The sequence below is a fragment of the Battus philenor genome, unplaced genomic scaffold (assembly GCF_028537555.1).
Source record: "Battus philenor isolate CCGP_79_NKW_IND1 unplaced genomic scaffold, ilBatPhil1.0.hap1 SCAF_21, whole genome shotgun sequence".
Taxonomy (NCBI): domain Eukaryota; kingdom Metazoa; phylum Arthropoda; class Insecta; order Lepidoptera; family Papilionidae; genus Battus; species Battus philenor.
In genome coordinates this window covers 11,192,566-11,215,576 of record NW_027181684.1, presented here as the reverse complement: position 1 = coordinate 11,215,576, position 23,011 = coordinate 11,192,566, and the positions used below count along the sequence as shown (strand labels likewise).

Below are 23,011 nucleotides of genomic sequence, written 5' to 3'. Positions count from 1 at the left end.
GGTCGTAGTCCTGCCCCGTTCGGTTCTAGTGGCTAGTTGCTTTCGCTATTCTTTGCCATCTAGATCGGTGTTTGATGGAGCAAGGGCGTTCATTTACTGAGTTTTCAGTGGGAGAAATAACAAGATTAGTCTATTTTGTTGAAAAGCGTCCACGAGATCGGCTTGCTTTTCACTTCGCCTTGCACCACAAAAAGCTCCGTGGAGTCCTCATTACGGGTGACATCCAAAAAACTCGAGGATTTGTTTTTGCACAGTCGATATCTTTTATTTCGAGTTCTTTGAGGATCGAAACGTTGGTTGAGAGCGCCGTCCACGGGATTCTCGGCACTCATCGCACAAAAAGGAAAATTAAAGGTTTTTTTCTTTCCATTTTCACTTAAAAAGTAATTATTTCCTTTAATTTATTACTTGAGAATAACACGGTTGTTTCCTTTAATAATTTAAGGGAGGGCGGAATAATTTTAGCCTCTCCCATAGCGTGGTCGACTCTGACACTTGTTACATTTGTGAGTTATTTTTGTCTTACCTTCCTCCTAAATTTAATTTAGTTTTCTTATAACTTTTAATTTTAATTATTGTTGTATTTGATTGGGCAATAATTATACATACTAAGTATATTAAAAGCACATTGGGTAATTATACGAACAGAGTTTTGATAAATTTTAAGAAGTGCGACCGTTCAAAAAGTTTTTATATGCTTAACACTGGTTAATAAAGATTAAATTTGTTTTTTTTTTTTAATTAAAATTTTCGTCTAAATATTTTTACCGGCATCAAGATATTAACGTTTCTTATAAAAATGGATCGACGTCGGAAACATTTTCTTAAAGTTAATGAATCTTTTAATCTATTTTAATTAGCTTTTATGGACAGAATGCCTTCTGAAGCCACCGTGTGCCGGTGGTATAACGAGTTTATGCGCTTTAACAAGTTGCACAGAATAGAAAGATGCAGAAGGAAGTAGTACTTCTACTTCCACCTGCTTCTTTCTTTTTTGTTGTTTAACACTTTTGGGTGTGAAGAACACTTGCATAAGCGCCTTTACACCAAACGCAGCGATCAAGACGAAGTCTCACTTAAATAATACACTGGAAAACTTTTAACTTATCTGCCTTGCAACTCTTTTTTGACTCCATGAGACTTCTTGTTCTTCCACGGGATTTAAGCGTTAGAAGATCGGTAGGAAGTATCTAATGCTGAATGGAAAATGTACTTTGAAAATTCATACCGAAGAATAACATTTTGTATACATGTTGATAAAGAAGTCCTTGATAATACTTACCACACTCTTTCTTATTCTTCTATCTTCTACTATAATTTTAGTTTAGGCCTTCATCTCTTTCCATTATTTCTTCTTTTTGGCAGTAAAGGTTCAGTTACTGCTCGCCTTTATGATGTGATCCCTCCATAGCATCCGTTAGCTTCGCATTGGCTTTTTCTGGTCCCGTGGTCTCCACTGTAGAAAAAACCAGAAATTTTTGAGCAATGTAAAGCAATCATTTCCATTTGAGTATTACCACATTAAAGCTGATACCAGAGACAGAATAAAAAAATGAAAACAACCCTAAACACGAAGTGTATACCTAATTCATGTGATTTGTCAATCTGATATCATCATCCTTTCATCTGAAGGACTTCCACCGCTGGACACAGGCCTCCCCAGACCCACGACTAGAATAATGTGTACGTATTTTAAACACGAATCTTTATCACCTGCCCTGATTTATTTGATATCCAGGAGAGAGCGGTACATTAATACAATAATCTAATAAATACGAAACAATTCAGAACGGTATTCAGTCTTTGCATCTGTGCTTGGATTTATAAATAGACGTATTTTTAAAACGGTTTCTTTGAGGCCTACCATCGGTAACAATCATTCAGGTTTTAGTTACATATGGGGTGAGTGTATAGCTCTTTTGCTACCAATTAATTTGTGATACAAACAATCCAAAAATCGATTGTTTCAAAAATATTAAATCACATAATGCGTAAAAAGCGATTTTATAATCGGATTACTACGTATGAAAGTTAATTATTGTTTACCATCTGCCATTGCCGACTTTGTAATGCCATATATCAGAAAAACTACAATTCACAGGACAGTAAATACTTTTATTCCACTTTTAATACTCTTACAAGCCAACTAGCATAGTTTCCACTAGACAACTTATCATTTCGATGGTTATCGAACGAGTGACCGAGCTAAAAACGCTGCTTCAATCCCACCACTTTCAATCCTTTTACCGAAAGTTGTCACAAAAGAGTGACGGGTTCTAGTAGTGTTGCCATTTCAGAAAAATAAAACTACCTTTTATAAAATTATCACATAAATGTCAGTGATCTGTCGCTTTCCAATAAAAAACTTCACCAATTTCCAATCACCCTGTATACTCAACTATTTAACTTGTTTTTATTTTACCGGATAGTATATAGAGAGAAATGATAGAAAACAGAAAATTGCATTGAAAGTGCTTCGCATTACTTCCGGGTATTGATGATCTTATAAAAGAGAAGGCATATCGTACTCGCAGCGCTAATGGCCCTTAATAGCCTGTAACAAGATATTGTCTACGGGTTATTGCATTTCTGCTACTCAATAAAGCAATCAAGCGTACGCTTTACAAGGTAATTGTTTTTGCTCCTATTAAATATGGCACCCTGGTACTTTGATTACGAAAATGTAATTGTTTTAGTAGAAAGAAATATTTTTGTATTTAAGAAGACGCTATGTACACAAACCAGGCATACAGACAGACAGACATCTTGACGTGCAATGAAGTTTTTCAAATTCTAAAAATCTACTTACAAACCAGGGCGAAATACCAAAAAAAAACCGGTACGGTTTAACCGTTTCTGCGTTAAAATACATCTTTTTAATTGCAAAAACATAACGACTTTAACTACGAATGTCTATAAAATGCTAAGTCTTTCTACTACATCTTCTTTGAGTACGTAATTCTTCTGTTAGTAGATTTTTTTTAAATCTAGTCCAGTCGTCTCTTCTGTACTTCTTATTTATTGTTTATGTTCATTCTATTTATCGCTCATTTTATATTTGATCGTACTGGACCTCAACATTTATAGATATTTAAATTTTTATTTAATTAAATATGAATTATTAATAATTGCTTTTATTTATGATGCTTCAATGACCTCCTGAGAAATTAAACATAAATCATTGATCAAGAGAAAAATAGTATGCCTCCTTCGTCTTTTCAGCCCGTTGACGCTCATTACAAGGGATAGGCCTACCCCAAAGATATCTGTGAAGGGATATATCATAATCGCCACGCTTGGCAGACGGGTTGGCAATCGCAATGTAGTCCTCTGAAAACTTGTTTTCAAGCAGTGGCGATCAGGTGTCAATTAAGTCAAAGTGCGAGTTATAATAAGATTGTATCCCGGGAATTGAACCCGCGATCTACGAGTACGATCTTAGACTTCTACCGCTGGGCAACCGCTGCTTACAAATGGAGACATACTAGTGGAGGCTTTGTGCAAAAAACAGATGTAAAAACCGATATTTTTCTCCATTCTTATTTCTTAGGTCTAAATGTTATGAATACGCTAAAATAATTGCGCATTTTCTGAATATTAACTCTTTCCCACGAATACAATACAAATAGATAAGAGAGAAATAAATACGTCTTGTTATATAACCACAATAAGTAATATTTCAAAGAAGTTTCTACTTATCTCTAACTTGGATGAAGATCGTTCCGGCCATAGAGCGTACGTCGCAGTTGGCGCAACTTTCCGATTAACTTAACTAGTAAAGTACGGACGGCAATATAACTTCTATTTATTGAAAAATTATGTATATTTGAAAAAATATGTTTCTTCTTATGACTTTTTTAATAAATTGTGAAGTACATGAATTTTAAAAGAGCAGTAACATAAGTAGTTAAGGAATACGATATACAATCATATGCCGCGGATTCGTTCGCTGGAAGACAACAGTGCGAATTACTTCCACAAATTTGGCCAAAAGTATTACGATGGTCTCTCTAAAAGAAGGTCCGTCTGAATAAACCTTACAATACCGTGTTAATTGTTAAATGAAATCATTCGTGAAAGGCCTTAGAAGCAGCCTCAAGAACATATGAATGGAACGAGAAATCGAACAAATTTTAAAAAAAATTGTCTGTCTGTCTGACTGTTTGTTCCGGCTAATCTCTAAAATTGGTGTACCAATTTTGATAAGAGTTATACTAGTAGATAGCTGATGTAATAACGAATAACTAACGCTTCGATTATTTTATAAAAAAAGTTAAAAAAAAATTTAATGCCACGCAGACTTTGTCACTGGCACAGCTAGTAATAAATAATATTCTCCGACTATTATAACAAACTACTTTCAAATCTTTTGTAGATTTTCTAAGTTCAATTATTATTTACACAGATCACTATGGAGAGCCGATTCCGAGTGCAGGAAAATGACCTTCTGCTGCACGAAGCCGTCATCAAGAACGAACCTGCTGCAGTGAGGGAAGCTCTGCAGAGACAACCCGACGTCAACTGCAGGAATAACGTTAGTCTACCTTCAAAACTAACAATAAGCCTAAAAGATGGATGGTTCTCCGTTTAGGATTAATAAATAAGGGGATACCTTATTTACTTCCCCGCTGGCGTGGTAGTGTATTTTAAGCGGGTTTGCAAGCGTAGGAGGTATGGACTTCATTGTCCATTGTGAAGATGAGAATGATAGCCACACGTTGCGTCCGTACAGCGAGGTGTGATGGTTCCGTCATAGTTTGGAGTGTAAGCAATGATTGGTTAAAAGTGTAGTACGAACCTCACATAGTAGTGTCTGCCCGCCAGAGGGCAGAAGTATGTACAGGTGATGAAAATAAGGCTCCGGGTAGCTCGACGCTATGATCAATAAACATATCTCGTGAAATTCATAAGGCTATCAATTCAATGGAAGGTTATGTAAGAAACTATATTTACGATAAATCATTATTGTATTAAAAGTTTGTATAACATTTTATGTATTACGTCCCAATATATTTTCAAAAATTACGTGTCATTACGAAGTCATATCATAATTTCGTGACTTTATAAAAAAAGTATTTCATATACACATCTTTTCATAATCATATCAACAAAAAGAGGTCAAATGCTTCACTTAAGTGTACACAATGAATTACCAATAATATTGGTTGAACCGTCTACCTTTACACACGTTTACCAAATAATAACATTAATACAATATTCTCTGGAGGGTAATTATTTTTACAAATAGAACATATTTTTACAGTGGTGTTTCAATAACAAAGTCAGTAAATACTGATTAAATTAAATATAACACATGACTAAATAAATAACGACACAATAAAAAGTAAAATATCTTTTAAAATTCGACATTAGAAACCTGAATATATCAGTAAGGTAAAATATTTGAACAAAACGCTTTTATTAATGTTTTTTATTCCTGTTTGTAGTATGGAAGGGCTCCAATTCACTGGGCAGCGAGCAGGGGGAATGTGGAGATCATTAACCTACTAATAAACGCCAAATGTGACTTGGAAGCGGTTGACAAGGTAAGCAACTTTGTTTACCAAGCAGTTTAAACTAGTTTTTCATTTAAAACACGTGTGCCCTAATAAGAATTATTTTTTAAAATTGCCTCTATTAAAACTGGTATAAACTATTACTAAAAATTTAAAATCAGTTAGAACTAGTTCTTACTGGATAAAAGTTCTACCGAAGCGAGTGAGACAAAACTGTCTCTACCGAGGCTTCATCGTACCTTATTCTGACTGGCTCCGAGATGAAACCTGATTCATCAAGTAAAACCTTAAACTTTTTTTAATTTTAAGGTCCAACCAATGGTCATCAATGTGAGTGTAATATAATTAGTTTGCTAGATAAATTACGTCTTGTTATCCATCTCAAAATAGTTTCTCTAGTGATAATTTTAACTAGAAATCGGAGTGACAACTAGATTCAACTAATTTTTTTTAGTAAAAAAAAGTTTACTAACTTAGTATTAAAAGGTCTTTCTAGGGAAGAGGCATTCTAAGAAATATGTTTTAACTGAGACATTAATCTAGGTTATTGATCAAACTGAATCATTTGTAAAAATCTATAAGATTATGAGAGAAATATAACGAATGAATGTTTCACAGTTTGGAATGCGACCACTTTTGATGGCCGCCTGGCATGGTCACTTGGAAGCAGTTAAGACACTGGTACAAGCAGGTGCTTGCCTGGCCGCTACTAACAAGGTATATCGAATATTTGCCAAACTCAATTAATGTAGTGCTCTCTCTTTCATCATTTTCGTCAATGAAAAGAGATAGACGATTATAACAGACGACAACAATAGAAAAAAAGTCAAAGAAGCGCTAACACGCGGCAACTTTTTAACAACAACAACTATTAATTTACGTATTACATTTATCGTGTCTTTGATAAAAAGACACTGATTAATCTCTCTTTGTTGCGTGATTTATATACACATGAAATTAGTTCAGAAACTAAGTAAGATTGCTAAAAACAATCAACACAGGGCAATAGAGCAAGTAAACGCATTCTTAGCCGTTTCTTTTTGACCAATGAGATAGTTTGTAAATTTTTTGGAATTAAACACTATATTAAAGTGACGTTGAGTTATATTGAACGTATACTTTTTTTTAGAAAAGAATGTTTAGTCAGCGCCGCAATTTCGACGTCTCCTTATGTATCGAAGTGGGTTTTCATTTATTTAATAAATAGATCATCAATTTGTAAAGATACTACTTTAAAATGTAAAGCTCATTTGTCAGAAAGCTTAAAGCTTCTTACCTATGTCAACCATTATAAAATAATCACTCTTAAATTGATAACATTAATTTATTTTTTCTGTTGTAATGCGACAAGATAATTTCTGGCTGTTCAAAGTCTGCAGGGTTATAATAATAGCATTACACTAACTATTATTCTTGAAACTTGATTTTTGGATAAAGCATACTATATATAAATTGACTGCAAAAACATTCACCTCTTTAAAGTTTGTATACCTAAAAGATATTATAAATCGAAATAAGAGTTGAAAAAAATTGTAAAACCAAATGAAAAATTAATTGTAAACATAAAAATACCTTTGAAAAAAAATTTCTAAAATAAAAGAAAAACTGTAAAACTAAGGAATTAGGTGACGGAAGAAAGGAATCGGAAAAGGAGGAAATGGAATGAAAGAGTAAGACAGATGAAATGTGGAAAGTAAGAAAAAAAAGAAAGAACTTAGATAAATGGATATAGACTGCGGAAATAAAATAAGATGTGAAAAAAATATTAAACGAAAAGAAATGTCCCTCTTCTTCTACAAGGTAGTGGAACGAGAAGTTCCTAATAGCGGGGACCAAAAAATAAAAGCTTGTACACCTATAACTAATCATCCTGTATATTCGATCACCATGATTTTTACATTGCATTCTCAAAATGGAACGCAGACAACATACGTATCATTTTATTTAAAATTTACCTTGTCGGTTTTTACCTTTATTTTATTTTTTCGCGCCAAGCCGAATTATAAAGTACTTGTTAGTTCGGTTTCTTTTATCTGTTGTACTAAAAGTTCGGTTTACATAACATCAACCATTGCTCTGTTTTATGAGTACATAAAACTTGGATTCTGTAATATTAATGAAGTCCATAATTCGACAGATATTACACATTTATGTTGTTCAGAGACACCGCGTTGAGTTTATGCTGTATTTTATGGCATCATGAAACGACATCAGTCACTAGAGGGAGACTGTAATATAATTAAACCAAACACGCGACATTACTTAGTGTTTTTTGTTACTTGTAATTTTTAAATATTTTTTTGTTAATTATTTGAAGCCATTAAGATAATAGTTTGTTTTACATTTGACGCTGGTCTTCACCTTTATATATTATTTGTAGCAAAATATTGTATTTTCTCTAATATAACAACTGTGTATATTTACTTTGTTGATATTTTCTTTCTACGTACAAAAAAATATTTTAATTATAAGCGATATACATAAAATGATAAAAATTTAGATCCGTGATGTTTTGTAAATATATTTTAATCTATGATTTTTTTCTGTAGGTCTATTTATTAAAAAAGGAAAGAAAAGTTTAAGAAGAGACATTTCAAAAACTTATCGTCTATAATCTGTATATATATATATATATATATATATATATATATAGTACCTAAGAACAACTTATTATAAAGACGATGGAATAACTGTATATTAGTTTGCTTAAAATTGTAAATAGTAAGGTAAAGGTTTTTTATTAAGACTGGACTGTCACTGCCACCAAGTGGCACTTGCAGAATCCGCAGGTTTGAGTAGGCTGTGTGTAGAGTTCGCATAGCCTTTAACCTCTTTTAAAGTAGCAAAGCTCTAGGGCTCCCGGAGAAGCCTCCTCTCGGGCTAATACATACTATTATTTTAACGGATTAGTTTTTTATTCATTGTTATAAAAAAAACTAAATAAATTTAAGAACTTCTCAGTTACTATATATAACAAAAACAAAACACATAAGATGGAAATTAAAGCTGTTTGATCTCTGAATGAATTTATTATTTTATTTACTTCAATATACAACGTTATTAATCTTGTAAGCAGTGTCTCCAAGCTCATTTAATAAAGAGACACACGTCAATCCGTTTGATCTTAACACGCACGATATAGATTAAACAAGATATCTACTCCGACATTTTGAAAGCACGTATCTTATGATTAATTGCTCTAGAATTTAATTGACTTAAATTATGATATGTACTCTAGAAGTCAAGTAAAGAATTTTGCTTTCACAATTTTTTTTAAGTCGGAGAATAAGAGAGTAATATCAACAAAATTTCGTTGATACCTACACTAGTACAACTCATTTAGTCAGCTATTTTTGTTTTAAAGATTATCTCTTATTATCTCTAATCATACAGTGTGAGGTGTAATTCTCAAATAAGTTACACTAATTTATTTATTTTTCTATTGAAATTCGACAAGACAATAACTTCTGGCAGTACAAAGTTTGCATAGACATATGGTAAACAATAATAATTTTAATACATAGTAATCCGAATTTCGAAAACGTTTTTTCTATGTTGCTATACATAATATTATTACGTTATTTATTATTTCTGAAATAATAGATTTTTAGATAGGGTGTATCATAGGATTATTGTAAAAAAATGAGCTTTGCATTTACCCCTTCAAATCTTTTAATCTTATAACCATTCATCCGATATAGTTAACGAACTTAGTCATAAAGTAAATGCAATAACTATATTTATGTTTTAATATGTGTATGAATTTTTAACAGTTTTTAACGCTTTCCACTCCAATGTCGAGTGTCACTTGACACTTCTTTTGTTCCACAAGCTCCACTGTCTCACTTCTTTTTGCGGAAAATTTTAAAACAGGAAAGATTTTCGTTACTAAAATGTTTGAATCACGAATGAATGAAACATATTCTAGAATCGCAAGATACTATAATTCAATTAAATTTTATCGATGCTACATAACAGCCTTGGAGTGGAAAGGGTTACCCTGGAAAATCTTGTATCAGTTTAGGTGTTACAGGAGTCTAAGCTGATAACATTAATATTAAATAACAGAAACACAACGATCTTCTGCAATGCGCCTGCGTCAGGGGTTCAGTGGAGGTGGCAGAGTACGCGATATCTCTCGGCGCGCGTGTCCAAGGTTCGGATGCCGCTGGCGACTCCCCGCTGGCGCTCGCTGCCAGAGCAGGACATACTTCGCTGGTGGAACTCCTCCTGGAGAAAGGCTCCAACATCGACGCTGTTAACAAGGTAAGAATCATTAAAACGCAAATATATTAATGGTTTGTAAATAAAAAATCATTAGTGCAATTGGCAACCGTTAGAGCAGAAATATTTCAATGGCGACCAAGAGCCGGTAGATGCGGTGCGAGTATACAGGCGCCGTAGCCAAGATATTTGGTGGAATCGGGCAGCGGAATACCGTTGGTCATGGTACTATTTGGGATAGGCCTATGTAAGAAAAGGACCAATATTTAGCCACTTCCGCACATGCAGTGGTAGTCGTGCAATGAAATGCATCGCCCGCCAGCCCGCTGATAAATGCGTAAGCGGCAAACAATGCGAATCACACAACCGCCACCACCAAATTACTCAACGCGTGTTTCACCCCTCCACGGGGCATCTGCAGGAGTTATGTTACACCGATTAGTGCCAAACACAGAGTTTAGAGCCAAACATGCCTTGCAGTGGGCGTCTATGAGCCTGACATGATAATACAAACTTTTTTTTCCAACAGACATAGATATTGCTATGTGGTTTCAACAGGACGATTTCATATACGGCAATGAATTATTTAAATGATTGCAAATAAAACTGTCCAGTCGCATAATGTCTCGCAATATTTTGTTAATTATTAGCCAATCCAATTATTTGATTTAACACACCTAGATTATTCATTGTCATTCGATCGATTAGAGCCACAAAATGCAAATCCGTGACACGATTTACAAATTCTATTTACCGACCTGATATTTTGCCTGATTAAAAATTATAATCCCTCCGATATCTTTTTTCATAACTGTAAAACCGTAAGGTTTTTAATTATAATGCGGTCATGTTAATGATCTTTGGAGAAGGCAATAGCCTTGGCGGAGCAGATAGCGGGCGTCTATCGACTAAAAGAATAAGGCTTTCCAATATAATTGTTTGATTTGTTGTGTCCACAAGGTGGACAGAAAACCTTGTTAAGGTTTTTAAGACGCTGTGGACATCCAACCAGTTCTATAGGAAATCTGTAGTGAAGTTATATTTCCAGCAGTAGTGTCCTAGTGCTGAAATAATTATAATGATTGTTTCTATAGGTTCTATTTCGATTTGAAACAAACGTTCTTATTTGAAAATCCTGTATGAGAGATTATGTAAGAATAATTAAATTCGTAGAATTTATCGTCTACCCATATGAATAACAAAGCAAAGAAATATATAAACGAGATGTTGACGACATATAAAACTTATAAGTATTTTGAAAAATAAATTCGTTAGCAGTGTGATGTTAGCTCGGTAATTTGATTAAATAAAGTGCTCATCAAACCGTGAAGCCTATGTTTATGAACTGCTACCGTGCAGTGATCATATATGTTATGAAGTATCAAAATTTAGGTCGGTAAAAAGCTTTGTAACATAGATATATTCAGTGCTGACACATAAAACTATTCATTTATTTGCTCGAAAAAAAGAAGTAAATATTAAACGACAAAACCAGCTCGTTAAATAAACTTTCATTTGATTAGTTTAGGAGTAGAGAAATGTAGTAATAAAGAGCTTCTACATCCTAACTAAAATGAAACACCAAATTCAATCGGACTCCGGGAAAAATCAGAAGTAATTAGAAACACCAATTTTCTACCTGCACGGAAACATGTGTGTATATCCGTCTTACTAACGCGGGATTTTGTTATAAATGTACTTTTGTTCTTACAAGTGTGTACAAGTAATAAATGATCATTCGAAGTCTGATCTCTAATTATCACACATTAAGCATGCCAAAATGAATTTTTCAGTGGTACAATAAGGAAAATAGTAAAGTAAAAGAGAAAATAGAAATAATGAGAAAATTGTCAATTAAGATTGGTGTTTAAAGTGTGCTAAATGCCACCTATGTGTAAAAAGATCGCACGCACACGAGTATCGGGAAATAATTAGCAAGGTAGACACAAAATAATTTAATTTAATTCAGTACAGAAAATAATTTGAAAACAAAAATTGTAAACAAATATAACGAATGAATCAGAAATAAGAGTTAAGTAATTAAGATTAATTGTAATATTAATAAAAAAAAATCCTGAACTATAGCTTAGATAAAAAAGACTTCCAAAATAAAAAGGAAAATAAAATAATAAGATCATTCAATAAAGATAATATTAAAAGTGTGCTAAATACCTCCTGTTTTTTAAATAGGTGGCATTTGCATTCCCTGTGCTTGTGTGCCCGCGATTGCAAACAAGCACAAGGAATAAATCAGTAAGTAAGACAAAATATAATGTAAGTGAATTACTAAAATTGCACATAATAATAAAAAAATGTTATAAATAGGCCGGATATAACAACTAATTAATCATAAGATTAATAATTAAATAAAAAAATTGTTACTTTAGAAATAAACTGCCATTAGGCGGTACAAGTTTAGATGGCGACAAAAATAATAAGAAAAAGAATCAAGTGGTACAATAACATTTAAATGTTCAGATTAAGCATAACTTAAAACTTAATAATAATATGTATGATTTAATTGTTACAATTCATCTCAGTACAATAATGCGATCATTTGAAAGGTTCTATAGCAACAGAACAATTACCAAGTTCGTTCATATTTCACGGACCACCGGCTTAGTTTCCATTTCAATGATTTCTTACATCTAAAATTGATTATTAACAAGGTACTTACCGGTTGTATAACTTCGTTATTGGATTATTTTAAGTAATCTAATTTTATTATGAGAATTAATATGAGGTTAATAAGAAATACAATTTCCATGTCATTCCAGCCGAAGGACAACCGCAGCTTTCTTCACTAACGAACTTTAAAAGGAAATCGAGCATTCTGTATGTACGCGAGCCATTGTTCAATACCTAATACATTTAGGCGTTACTTTGCAGAAGTCCATAATAAGTAAGAAAAGGGCTAATATATAGCTACTTCTACTATGCAGCAGTAGTCGTGCATTGAAGTGCACCGCCCGCCAGCCCGCTGATAAACGCGCATGCGGCAAACATTGTTCAAAACAAGTTAGTGACGCTGCGTGCAAAAAGTAAATCGCGCGGACCACTTCCTTTTATCTTTTACCACGACCGCTTCCAACCGGTCCTTTTGGAAACCTACTAGGAGAGGCCTATGTCTAGAAGTAGACGTTCTATCACTGATAATGGTAATACTAACGTAAGAATAGTGAAATCTCAAGAACGCGATACTAGGGCTGTATGAATGCATAATAAAAAATATCATGAAACAACGGTATCGAAACTTCGCGAAAATTCTCATTTAGTCAGGAAACTCCCAAGAGAAATAACACAATATTACCCCGAAAACATTAAGGTCGTTAGAATTCCGACCGGTACGAAGCTCACCAAATAACAGGGATCAAAATTAAAGTAAGCCTATGCAAACAAAGCAATAAGTACAAAGTCCCTTTTTGACGGACGAGTATTTTGTTAGCCTGTAAAATGGACATATAAATATGTGGCAGCTTTTGTACCACTGGTCAGCTGCTGTGACTTTACGCTAAACTGACAAATTGTATATATTATGTATCCATTGGTTCTCTTATTGAGGTGGTTGGAGGACGAAGGTGATTATGATTATATATCATTAAACTGGCTAAACCAGCGGAATTCGTTCTGCTTAATTTTTACACGACTAGTCCGATGCTTGTACTAATGTTTTTACTGTTAATTTTCGAAACCGAATACCATAACAATAATTATTATCTATCTTATTTTGGAAGAAGACAAATTCAAAAATATAAACATAAATATAATTGGTCGCTAAGTTAAGTATATATTTGTTTTAATGTTCATCATCTTAAGACTGAATCGTGGCTGTCTTCTGTAAGAGTATTTTTAATGATGTTCTGCATAGCATCTTTATTTGGCCAATATGAGACTTCGACCGCAGTTTTTTTAGCTATATAACGCGAAAAAAAATATTCGTGGTTTTCAAAATTAAAAAATGAGGACTCTGATTCTCGCTGCACCTGTTATAATTGTGAATGCATATGGTTGCTTTCGACATTCTACCATAACTATTAAATGATTTTCAAACATTAAAAAGTTACAATCAAGAAAACATTTTTTACTTGCTACTTTTCTATTGTATAATGTTTTGAAAATCAAATATTTATACCGTGTTATTTACAAATAATGTAAATTAAATTTGTATCGAATTAATAAGAATTCCATAAACTATTAGTTATTTGAACCAAAATTCAGATGTCAAACCCGTCAACAAATAACCGCTGATCACAGCTTTGTTTCGGTATGATATTGTTACTAAGAACCGAACTGACAGATCGCCTGTCACCTGTCACAGAGTATGTCTACCCGTCACTTTGGCTTTGTCGGGACTCAGAGCCGAGAGCTAAAATTTCAAAGCCGCATATTTCGTTAATATATTATTATAAGCTTCCTACCTTAGCTAGCAACCAATCTGCGAACTACAAATTTATTACACACTAATATAAGGGTATAAAAAATATACTTGAAATTTATTCTTTCTAAAAATAAAGTCATATTTAAAATATAATAGCCTGTATAATTCTAGAATTTTACGGAATAATTTATACGTATTGTCTCAATATTGTTATTATGTCTCTTTCTGTTTGATGACCGATAGATGTCGGCACAAACAAGTCCCCTGATTATAATATCTTTAAATGTAATATATCTTAAACAATGCTTTTATATGTCGGCAAAAATCAACTCTAAGTTTTCAAAAATAAAATAAATAATTTATGGCATAAAGTATACGTATTTATTTTACAATATAATTACAATCATTTTCAGATCTGCCACTGGAGATATTTAAAATCAATATTACAAAAAAATATTATTGAAAAAAGTATATTATTCTATCCAAGAATACTATACTGATGTTAATGCGTGAAATTAAACGTTGATGCTTACTCAGGAAGCTAATTATTGTCGCGGACACTTTATAAAATTATATTCATAAAGAACAACCGTCGAATTTCTCGCCGGCTCTTCTCAGCAGAATTGCCTTCCGATTCAGTGGTAGCTTCCTGTAGAAATAAACAATGCTGACATTTTAGGTTGATTAACAATTCAAAAGTGCTTGTAACAATCTATGCGAATAAAAAACATTTTGATTGTTTTTTTTTTACTGTATATTTTTAATATATTATTGTCTTTGTATTTTATTTTATGTTCTGCGCATAGATTCAATTAGGATAACTTTTTAAATAAACATAAATAATAAAAAGTTTGTGGCATCTGTCATTAATAATTATGTTACGTTGCACTAGTTTCACGATTTACAATAATGTTTTTACGTATATGATTACATTTACCTTGTTAACGTGTTTTAAAAATTAAATAAATAAATAAATGCTTTACCAAGATTGATTAAAATGTATATTTTTTAGGATAGACCTTACTTTAAAGTATTTATAAGATTGTAATTTTTTCGCTTAATCTGTCATATCGAAATGTTTTCATTATATTTTAACTTGATGTGGTTACTTCTTCTCCTTTTAAGTCGATAGATGCCCAATGCAAGGGATAGGCCTACCCCAATGATCTCCATGTTCACCTGTCTTGGGTTGCCCCTTTCAGCGAATTCCCGTGACTTTGAATATATCATTGGTCCACCTAGATAGGGCTCACCTTCGCCGCGTATACTGGCCATCGGTAGCACGAGTTATGTACACCGTCCATAACCACTTTACACGAGTAATTCTTTAAGCTACGTCGGTGATCTAAGTTCTTTTGCTGACTTCCCCGTGTCTGATTAGATCTCGCAGCGAAACTCCGAACAATGCTCTCTGGGTGATCTTGAGCGTTCTTAAACGGTGCACTGTAAACTACCACGTCTCTGATTCGTAAGTCATCCTCGGCAACACACACTGGTCTAAGAACTTTGTCTTCAAGGATTATTTTAGTATTTTGGTTGAGAAGATGTGCCGGAGTTTACCGAACGCTGCCCATCCGAGTTGAATCGTGTAAGTGATCTCGTGTGAACTGGTCCTAGGTATATATATATGTCTATAACTTCGAGCGTAACACCTCCGACAACTCCTTTAGACAGCATTAGACATCAACTTCGTCTTGTTCATTTTTATTAGTATAAACAAACTTATGAATTTTCTATATTTTTATTACATATCTAAGTAACAGAATCAGAAAATTATAGGTAATAATTAACATGATATCGGACTCGTAAAATATTCTGTCGAAATTTTGCTTCTCAAGTTGTTACGACGAAAACATCTAATCTAATTTAGATATATTAGCGTCTAAACAAGATTAGACATTTTCTTCGGATCGTACAAAATAATATCTTTATAAAATTATAAATTGGATATAAATGAAAACTTCTTGAGAATTTCAATTTAATGGTTAAATTAACGCGATCTAAACAAATTGAATTTCAAGAAAATGAAGCATCTTTTTGTTGTAAACCATCGAAGAATGCTATTGTTTGTTACACAAGTAAATTGTTTACGAAACGTTTTCAAAAGCGAAAGAAACATTTATTTCGCTTCAATTATACTTTGTAATATTGGATACTTTTCGTGTCAGTGAATTATATTAATAACAATTTACGAAATTGTAAATAGCCAGTTCACAGTCGTTGAACGGTCAATGATAAGTGTTATGCTCGGAATTTCTTTTCTTAATGAAAGTAAACAACATGATGCATCGAATTAGCAAGATACATGTACAGGCACATAGCAGATGAACCTTTAAGGTTCTCGAGCAGAGATCATAGACTATCAAACCCAGACGGTGGACAGACACCCTGGTTCAGATTGTCGAACACTGTGTACAGGCCGCTTGCAAAAGCTTCTTTTGTAAATCTATGTGACATGCGTAAGTTTGGCAATAATCGTTCTATGACTATGAATACTAGGTTTTTAAAATGTTTATACAAAAAAATATTAATCTTGTACCATTCACATTACTATGTAAGACGTTTTAGCTGGTAGAAGTCTAACATTATATCCTTCCATTTAAGCTTACGAATTTTGGATTCTGGAGTCGCTAGGGACGAGTTCGACAGAGCTCTAAGAGCTGTAAACAGTACCAAATGAGAATATGAATTAAATGACTAGTTGCAGTGGATGGGATTTTCTCTCGAGAACATGTATAGAGATTATGTATGGTAATTATACCGTACTTAAAATCTATAGTTGGATTTTATATACGAGGATTAAGAGCAACTATTTTTATTTTGTTTTATCAATGTTACAAAAAATTTCAAATATAAATGCGTTCAAGTTATTAAAATTTTAACTTGTGAACTAACCATAACTACGTTTTTTTTTTTAATTTGTAGAAAGCTTTTTATTCAATCGCATCGGTTTCACTTTGCGTTGTAATGTACTCCTCTTATCTCGATACTAAAACGGGCTCTTGAAAGTAATCGACTGCAATACTCTAATGTTTTTTTACGACACAAATAAGAAAGTATATATGTATGTTATTGTAGATTTTCAAAGTGCAATACTTTATTTAGATGATTATTATGGGGTATTGTCTTCTGCTTTGGTGTAATGAAACCAAGATAGTTATTTTTTATTTGTATAAGTAAGTAGGTTAGATAGATCGACAATAAAATCGAACAGATCAATATTTGCAAAACAGGTTGTTAGTCTTTAAGTAGCGCGCATGAAAGAGTGGCGTCAGATATTGAACGTTCAATATTAAGTGGGCGAGTAGGTCGCCACATGTAATTTACTGTGAGGAGCACTTCCAATGAGCTTCAGTTGGATTTTGGTCTGGCTTCGGGCTTCACAGAGGGCCGTTACCAGGTTTGCTTAGAACGGTCACGTTAACATTTCTCAAGAGAGTTTCCAATTTCTTTGAAAATATGGTCAAGAGTCCTACCTAATATATAGTCAAACAAATTCCATTTGCACTTAGTTTATTATTCTGTTACGTATTTGTGGCAATTATTCAGTAATTTGGAGGTTTTATTAGGCCAGAACACTGAGAAACTTTGGCAGTGGCACCGGTTAATGTAGATTTGGATCCGTTGTCGTATCTGATAGCCGTAAATTTTAAATATCTTGGGTAACTTCGTGATATCTAGTTCTGTTGCCAAAAAATAGCAATACGTTGTCATCTACCTAGTATCTCACATTTTGGCGACGTCAAATTCGGTGTTGCGCGGAATTACACATTTCAAAAACAATTCCATTGAACAGGGTGTTTAATTATTCACAATTAGATTTGCCTCTTTCATCTAACATAAGATACGCGATGAGATGCAACTTTATAACAGCGATCAATTTAGTATTTTATTGCTTGCTAGCAAACAGGAAGTAAAATTCCTATTTCCTGAACTGTGTATTCTCTGCACGACGAACCTTGTTTGTGATTAAAACAAACATCAAAGTAAACATTGAAATGAAATAGTCTTTATTCAATCTGTACGTTTCAATTGACTGAAGTAAAATATCTCTTGATTTAAACGTGTTATGAACCTCCGACATGTTTAGTACATTTTCTAGCCTAAAATCGAATCAGCCGAAAGACGCCTGTGAAAAAGAAAGATCATAAAATTAAGAAAGCAAATGAAATACAATTTTACGGCGTCTTTAATATTATTTGCCTGTGACAGGAATTGAGTCTAAGTCTGATGGCTGCGAAGTGTGATTTCTTTATATAACTTGCGATTTCCATTCATGGGCGTCAGTGTTGTAAAACATAGTACAAAATCAGTATGTGGAACAACATGTCAGCTGATAGAAGTCTATTGCAAGGTATAAGCCTCCTTTAAAGATAGCCACGATGATCAATCTTGCGATGTCCACATCCACTAGGTACTTCCCACGAGCCTATGTCATCTGATCACCGAGAAAAGTGACACCATCGTAGAGTCCACAGGCCAGAAGCTAGTATATAAGTACTAAAGTCTAAAATAACACAAATAACTGATGGATTACGACATACTCACCCTCTGAGAAGGAGGTTTACGTTCGTAATACGTAACAAACCTAATATAATTACATAAAACATCGCCCGTAGCAAACAAGCTCGGCTTCGTTGTACCTACTTTTAATGATGCGAGATAACACGACAAGATAAATCGATTTGCCGAAGGCTCTGCGTTATATCTTTTTAACTCATTATTTTATTATACTACATTTAATGCTAAAGCATAATTTCACGAAATAATACTGAAAAATACTAGATTACTAATTTAGCAAAGATCGTGATCGTAAAAGGTATAAAGAGATCCTTAGACGAAATTAAACGAAATAGCTCTGCGGTTTGGTAATTTAAAATTACAGGGGGCAAGCTACATGGCGCGCATAATAGATTGCCGCTGGAATTCAATGGTTTTGGAGTTTTTACTACGTAGTTGACCTGCAAGATAAAAGTAGCTGTGGGCGCGCAGAACAGATGAACGGTAGGGCTTTAAGAGACCACGAATGGTACAAAAACAGGCGAAGCACAGCGAAGGACTTTAACCAACAAGGTTCATTGCAAACTGGTCCTATAAGAAATCTATGAGGCGCTCTAAGACCTCTATTTCCAGCAGTAGACATCCTGCGGATATAATTCTGTTCGCTCATTGGAATTTATAGTTTCATCGGCTTTTTTGGTTAAGTTTTGGCATGTAGTCTAGTGTTCTTTATAGTAATTAAACATTACAGCTCCTTAAGGAACCTGGACTTGGATAAATCACCCCATTGGGAGGCAACCGAGTTTGTAGGACGTATGGGCGCACGCTCCACAAGACACAAGTGTCGTAAAAAGAAGACCCCAGCTTGGATTGTCACCCAATAAGCGTACAGCATTCTTATTTATATGTGCTCAAAAGCGCTGGCGTTAGAAGGAACCAGGTGTGGGATTAAAAGAAAAGTAAAACTAAAAGAAGTAAAACTTTTTAATAACACTGTATTTTTTTAAATACGTTATTTCCTTAATTAAATATGGCAAAGAACTATATGACGCGATACACTAAATTTTTAAAGTAACTGTGAATTTTATTATAAGTTTACAAATTCGGTTAATTTAAAATTTTACTTACGATTTCATTTAATAAAAAAATAATTACAATAAAAGATATTTTGGAAAGGGTGTTCAAACGCCAGATAAAAGAACTATTAGAGAACTTCTCGGAAAAATAAATGCGACGTTAATAAAGAAAACGCTTTGTAAGCATTTAGTTCATTGACAATCCTGTAATTTATTTATTTTAGAGTTCGATTCAGTTTATTTTAAAAAAGCTGTTTTAAAAAAATCTCGGACTTTTTTACAATAAAAAGAGACGATACAATCACACGACGTTAGTAATATTAGCTATATAATGGTAAACCGCGTGAATAACACATAATTTTATGCCATAAAACACAAAACACTACACCAGCGAACATCACCTTGAAACTCGTTTTCTTAAGAAATATAGAATACCATTTTAGTGGTACAGGACTGAGACCTACCGCGAGATCGATTCCCGTACACAGTTTTATTATTTGTCTTTATAATTCACACCTTGTGCATTAATTTTACAAAATCACAGGGCACTCACGTTTCCCGCCCCATTACTTAGAAACTTGTTTGTGAGTAGTAACAATCCTATATAATTAAAGCATAAAGTGTGAATTATATAGGAATGTATCCCGGGAATCGAAACCACGACCTGCGATCGCAAGTCTCAGTTCTCTACCACTGGGCTGCCACTGCTTATACAATGCTTGTATCGTATTACTTACCTTTTTAAATTTAAAACCTTTTCGACAACCTCATCGAGAGATTCTTCAATATTTAAAATTAAACAAAATATTTATATCTGTGACACCAGGTCTCCAAATTTGAAAAGGGCTTAATTTGCTAATGTGACGTTTTGATAATACATGGAAAACAAACAGATTTTATTTAACCCATCTCCAAATAATGAATGTAAAACGTTTGGCTCTGACATTTCAATTTGCTAAATAGTAAGATGAATGTGGTATTCATTTTTACATAACTTACTCATTTAAAATGTGATTTGAGGGCAAAGCGAAATCGTCAACATATTTTAAATGGTAACTATCTAGTTTGAGTAGACTCGTGTATAAAAGAACTTATTATTAAAATTATTTTGAAATCGTACAGTATCACTTTATATTATAAACATTTTATTCAATGACTCATTTTATTTTTTTATTTTATTTTTATAGCGAGCAAAATGCGTTTCTGTCTCGAAATTTCTTTTTTAATGAATGAATTAATAATCAAAAATGGGACGGCACTAAGGAATTAAATTTATAAAGTTTTATAATTTTCTAAAGGCAATAATAATAATTTGTTCATCTTTGAAATTGAATTTATTTCAAATCTTTTGCGAAATTGTCTTAAGATTAGTTATACGCTGTAAATAACCGCAATATATTATATAATAGAATATCCTAAAAAATATGAAAAATGAAGATAAATATGTCAATTTAGCTTTATTATATGAGATTATTACCATCATTTACAAACGTCAGCTTAAAATTAAGAAGAACTAACAAGAATCATTGAAATTTGTAATTTTATTTCCTTAAAAATTGCAACAATTTAGTTCCAAATATCTTCATGGTGATCATACGCCTAAATATAATTAATAAAATTAATAAATAGAGTAATTTGCCTTTTGGCAAAGACTCGGTTCAAAAATTTTCTAAAATTTACAAAGAGATAAATTTACCGCGTGGTTTGCTAGTTTGATATATTTATTGGATATAATACATAGCCAGGGGTCGTCAAACTGCGGCTCGCGAGCCACTTCTTTGAACGAATGATTTTGGCTCGGATTGATTGTAGAATTTGAAACATTTAAATTTTTATTGCGTATGTCATAAGTTCATGGGAAATCGAAACAAAGAACTCGTATCAATAATTTTGTTCTGCCAGTCATAATTAAGTAACCGGCATTTGAAATAATTAATGAGGAGTACTGTCGTCACTGTTCATCAAACTTGAAATAATTATCTACGTCAATTTTTATATCTAAATTAAATACACGTATTTTGTACTTTACTTTGTCCTGTACTTTTTTGTATTACCCCTGATATAGGCCAGTCGGTCAATTTCCAAAATGTGACGTAAATGAAAACCGTACGGAAGGTACGTTTTTTTTGTTTATAAAATATTTAAAATAGGCGAAATATATTGTTTATGAAAGACGGCATAATTACCAGGCGCCTATCAATTTGTAGGAGCTGAACGAAATTGAAGTATTTTCCAATAACAGTTATTATTGTCAGCGGCGTTGACGGATTTCAAGCATAAACCGCTTGAAATCCGTCGTTCTGTTCGCTATAATTAGAAATCGGATTTTCATGTGCATATTCACCTGAAGTAGTATCGAATATTCGGCAGACGGGTGATTGATAAGACTTATGCGTAGAAAGAATCCGAAATTATTTCTTTTTATTAATTGAATAATTGGTTAGTATTTGAACTCATCTCTATAGTTTCTTACCTGAAGCACGTCAGTTAAATATACGTCTTAATATATAATCACCGGTTATTAACAATCTTGAACTTACGAACATTTCCAAAAATAATAAACGGAAGCTTTTTGTTGACAAATAAGCTACACATTAACTGCTTTACATTACGAAGTAATCACTCTGAAATTGCTTACATTATTTTTTATATTAGAATAAGACAAGCTAATAAATAACTTCTAGCAGTACAAAGACAGCAGGGATAGATTCTAATCAATAACGGCAAAAAAAATACCAACACATTCAGCCTTCCAAACTTTTTACTATAACTAATCAGCCTGGATAGTTAAAAATAAAAGTATTTCAAACAAAAATTTCAATTATCATGGACGTAATTTTTGGTTACGAAATACTAATTTAATCTTTTAAAATGACTACTTTTTTAACAACAAAATATAGTATTTTGCAAATTAAATTATCTACGTTTGAAGTTTTTTATAAAATAAGTTTTTGTAAAATAACATTTACCTAGAACGGTCGCACTGCGCTGCACGTGGCTTGCGAGGGCGACCACTCCGATACCGCTGTGCTCCTGGTATCCAAAGGCGCGTCACTAGAGGCGAGGGATAACTCCGGCCGCACACCGCTGCACATCGCCGCCGTACACAGGCACACCGAACTCGTACGGACGCTCCTCGAAACGAAATGTCACGTCGACGCTACAGACAACGTATGTACTGCGTTTATGCTAGCCTAGTTATTGATATTAACAAATGAAAAGTCAGGTGACGCATGAACTTAATAATTATTTTTTTCAGTAAAAGTATTTATTAGTTGTGTCATTTAAATTGGCAGTTAATTTGAAATTAGAACAAC

The 23,011-nt window shown here is 33.1% G+C and overlaps 1 protein-coding gene across 1 annotated transcript in view; it reads left to right on the top strand.

Moving 5' to 3' along the window:
- Positions 1–2,653: 2,653 nt before the first annotated feature.
- LOC137923509 (ankyrin repeat domain-containing protein 29-like) overlaps positions 2,654–23,011 on the top strand; it is a 31,628-nt gene continuing 11,270 nt past the window's right edge. Inside the window, exons 1-6 of the mRNA XM_068766769.1 lie at positions 2,654–2,683; positions 4,406–4,534; positions 5,448–5,546; positions 6,135–6,233; positions 9,585–9,782; positions 22,668–22,865. Coding sequence (XP_068622870.1) covers positions 2,654–2,683; positions 4,406–4,534; positions 5,448–5,546; positions 6,135–6,233; positions 9,585–9,782; positions 22,668–22,865 — 753 coding nt within the window. The remainder of the gene's footprint in view (positions 2,684–4,405; positions 4,535–5,447; positions 5,547–6,134; positions 6,234–9,584; positions 9,783–22,667; positions 22,866–23,011) is intronic.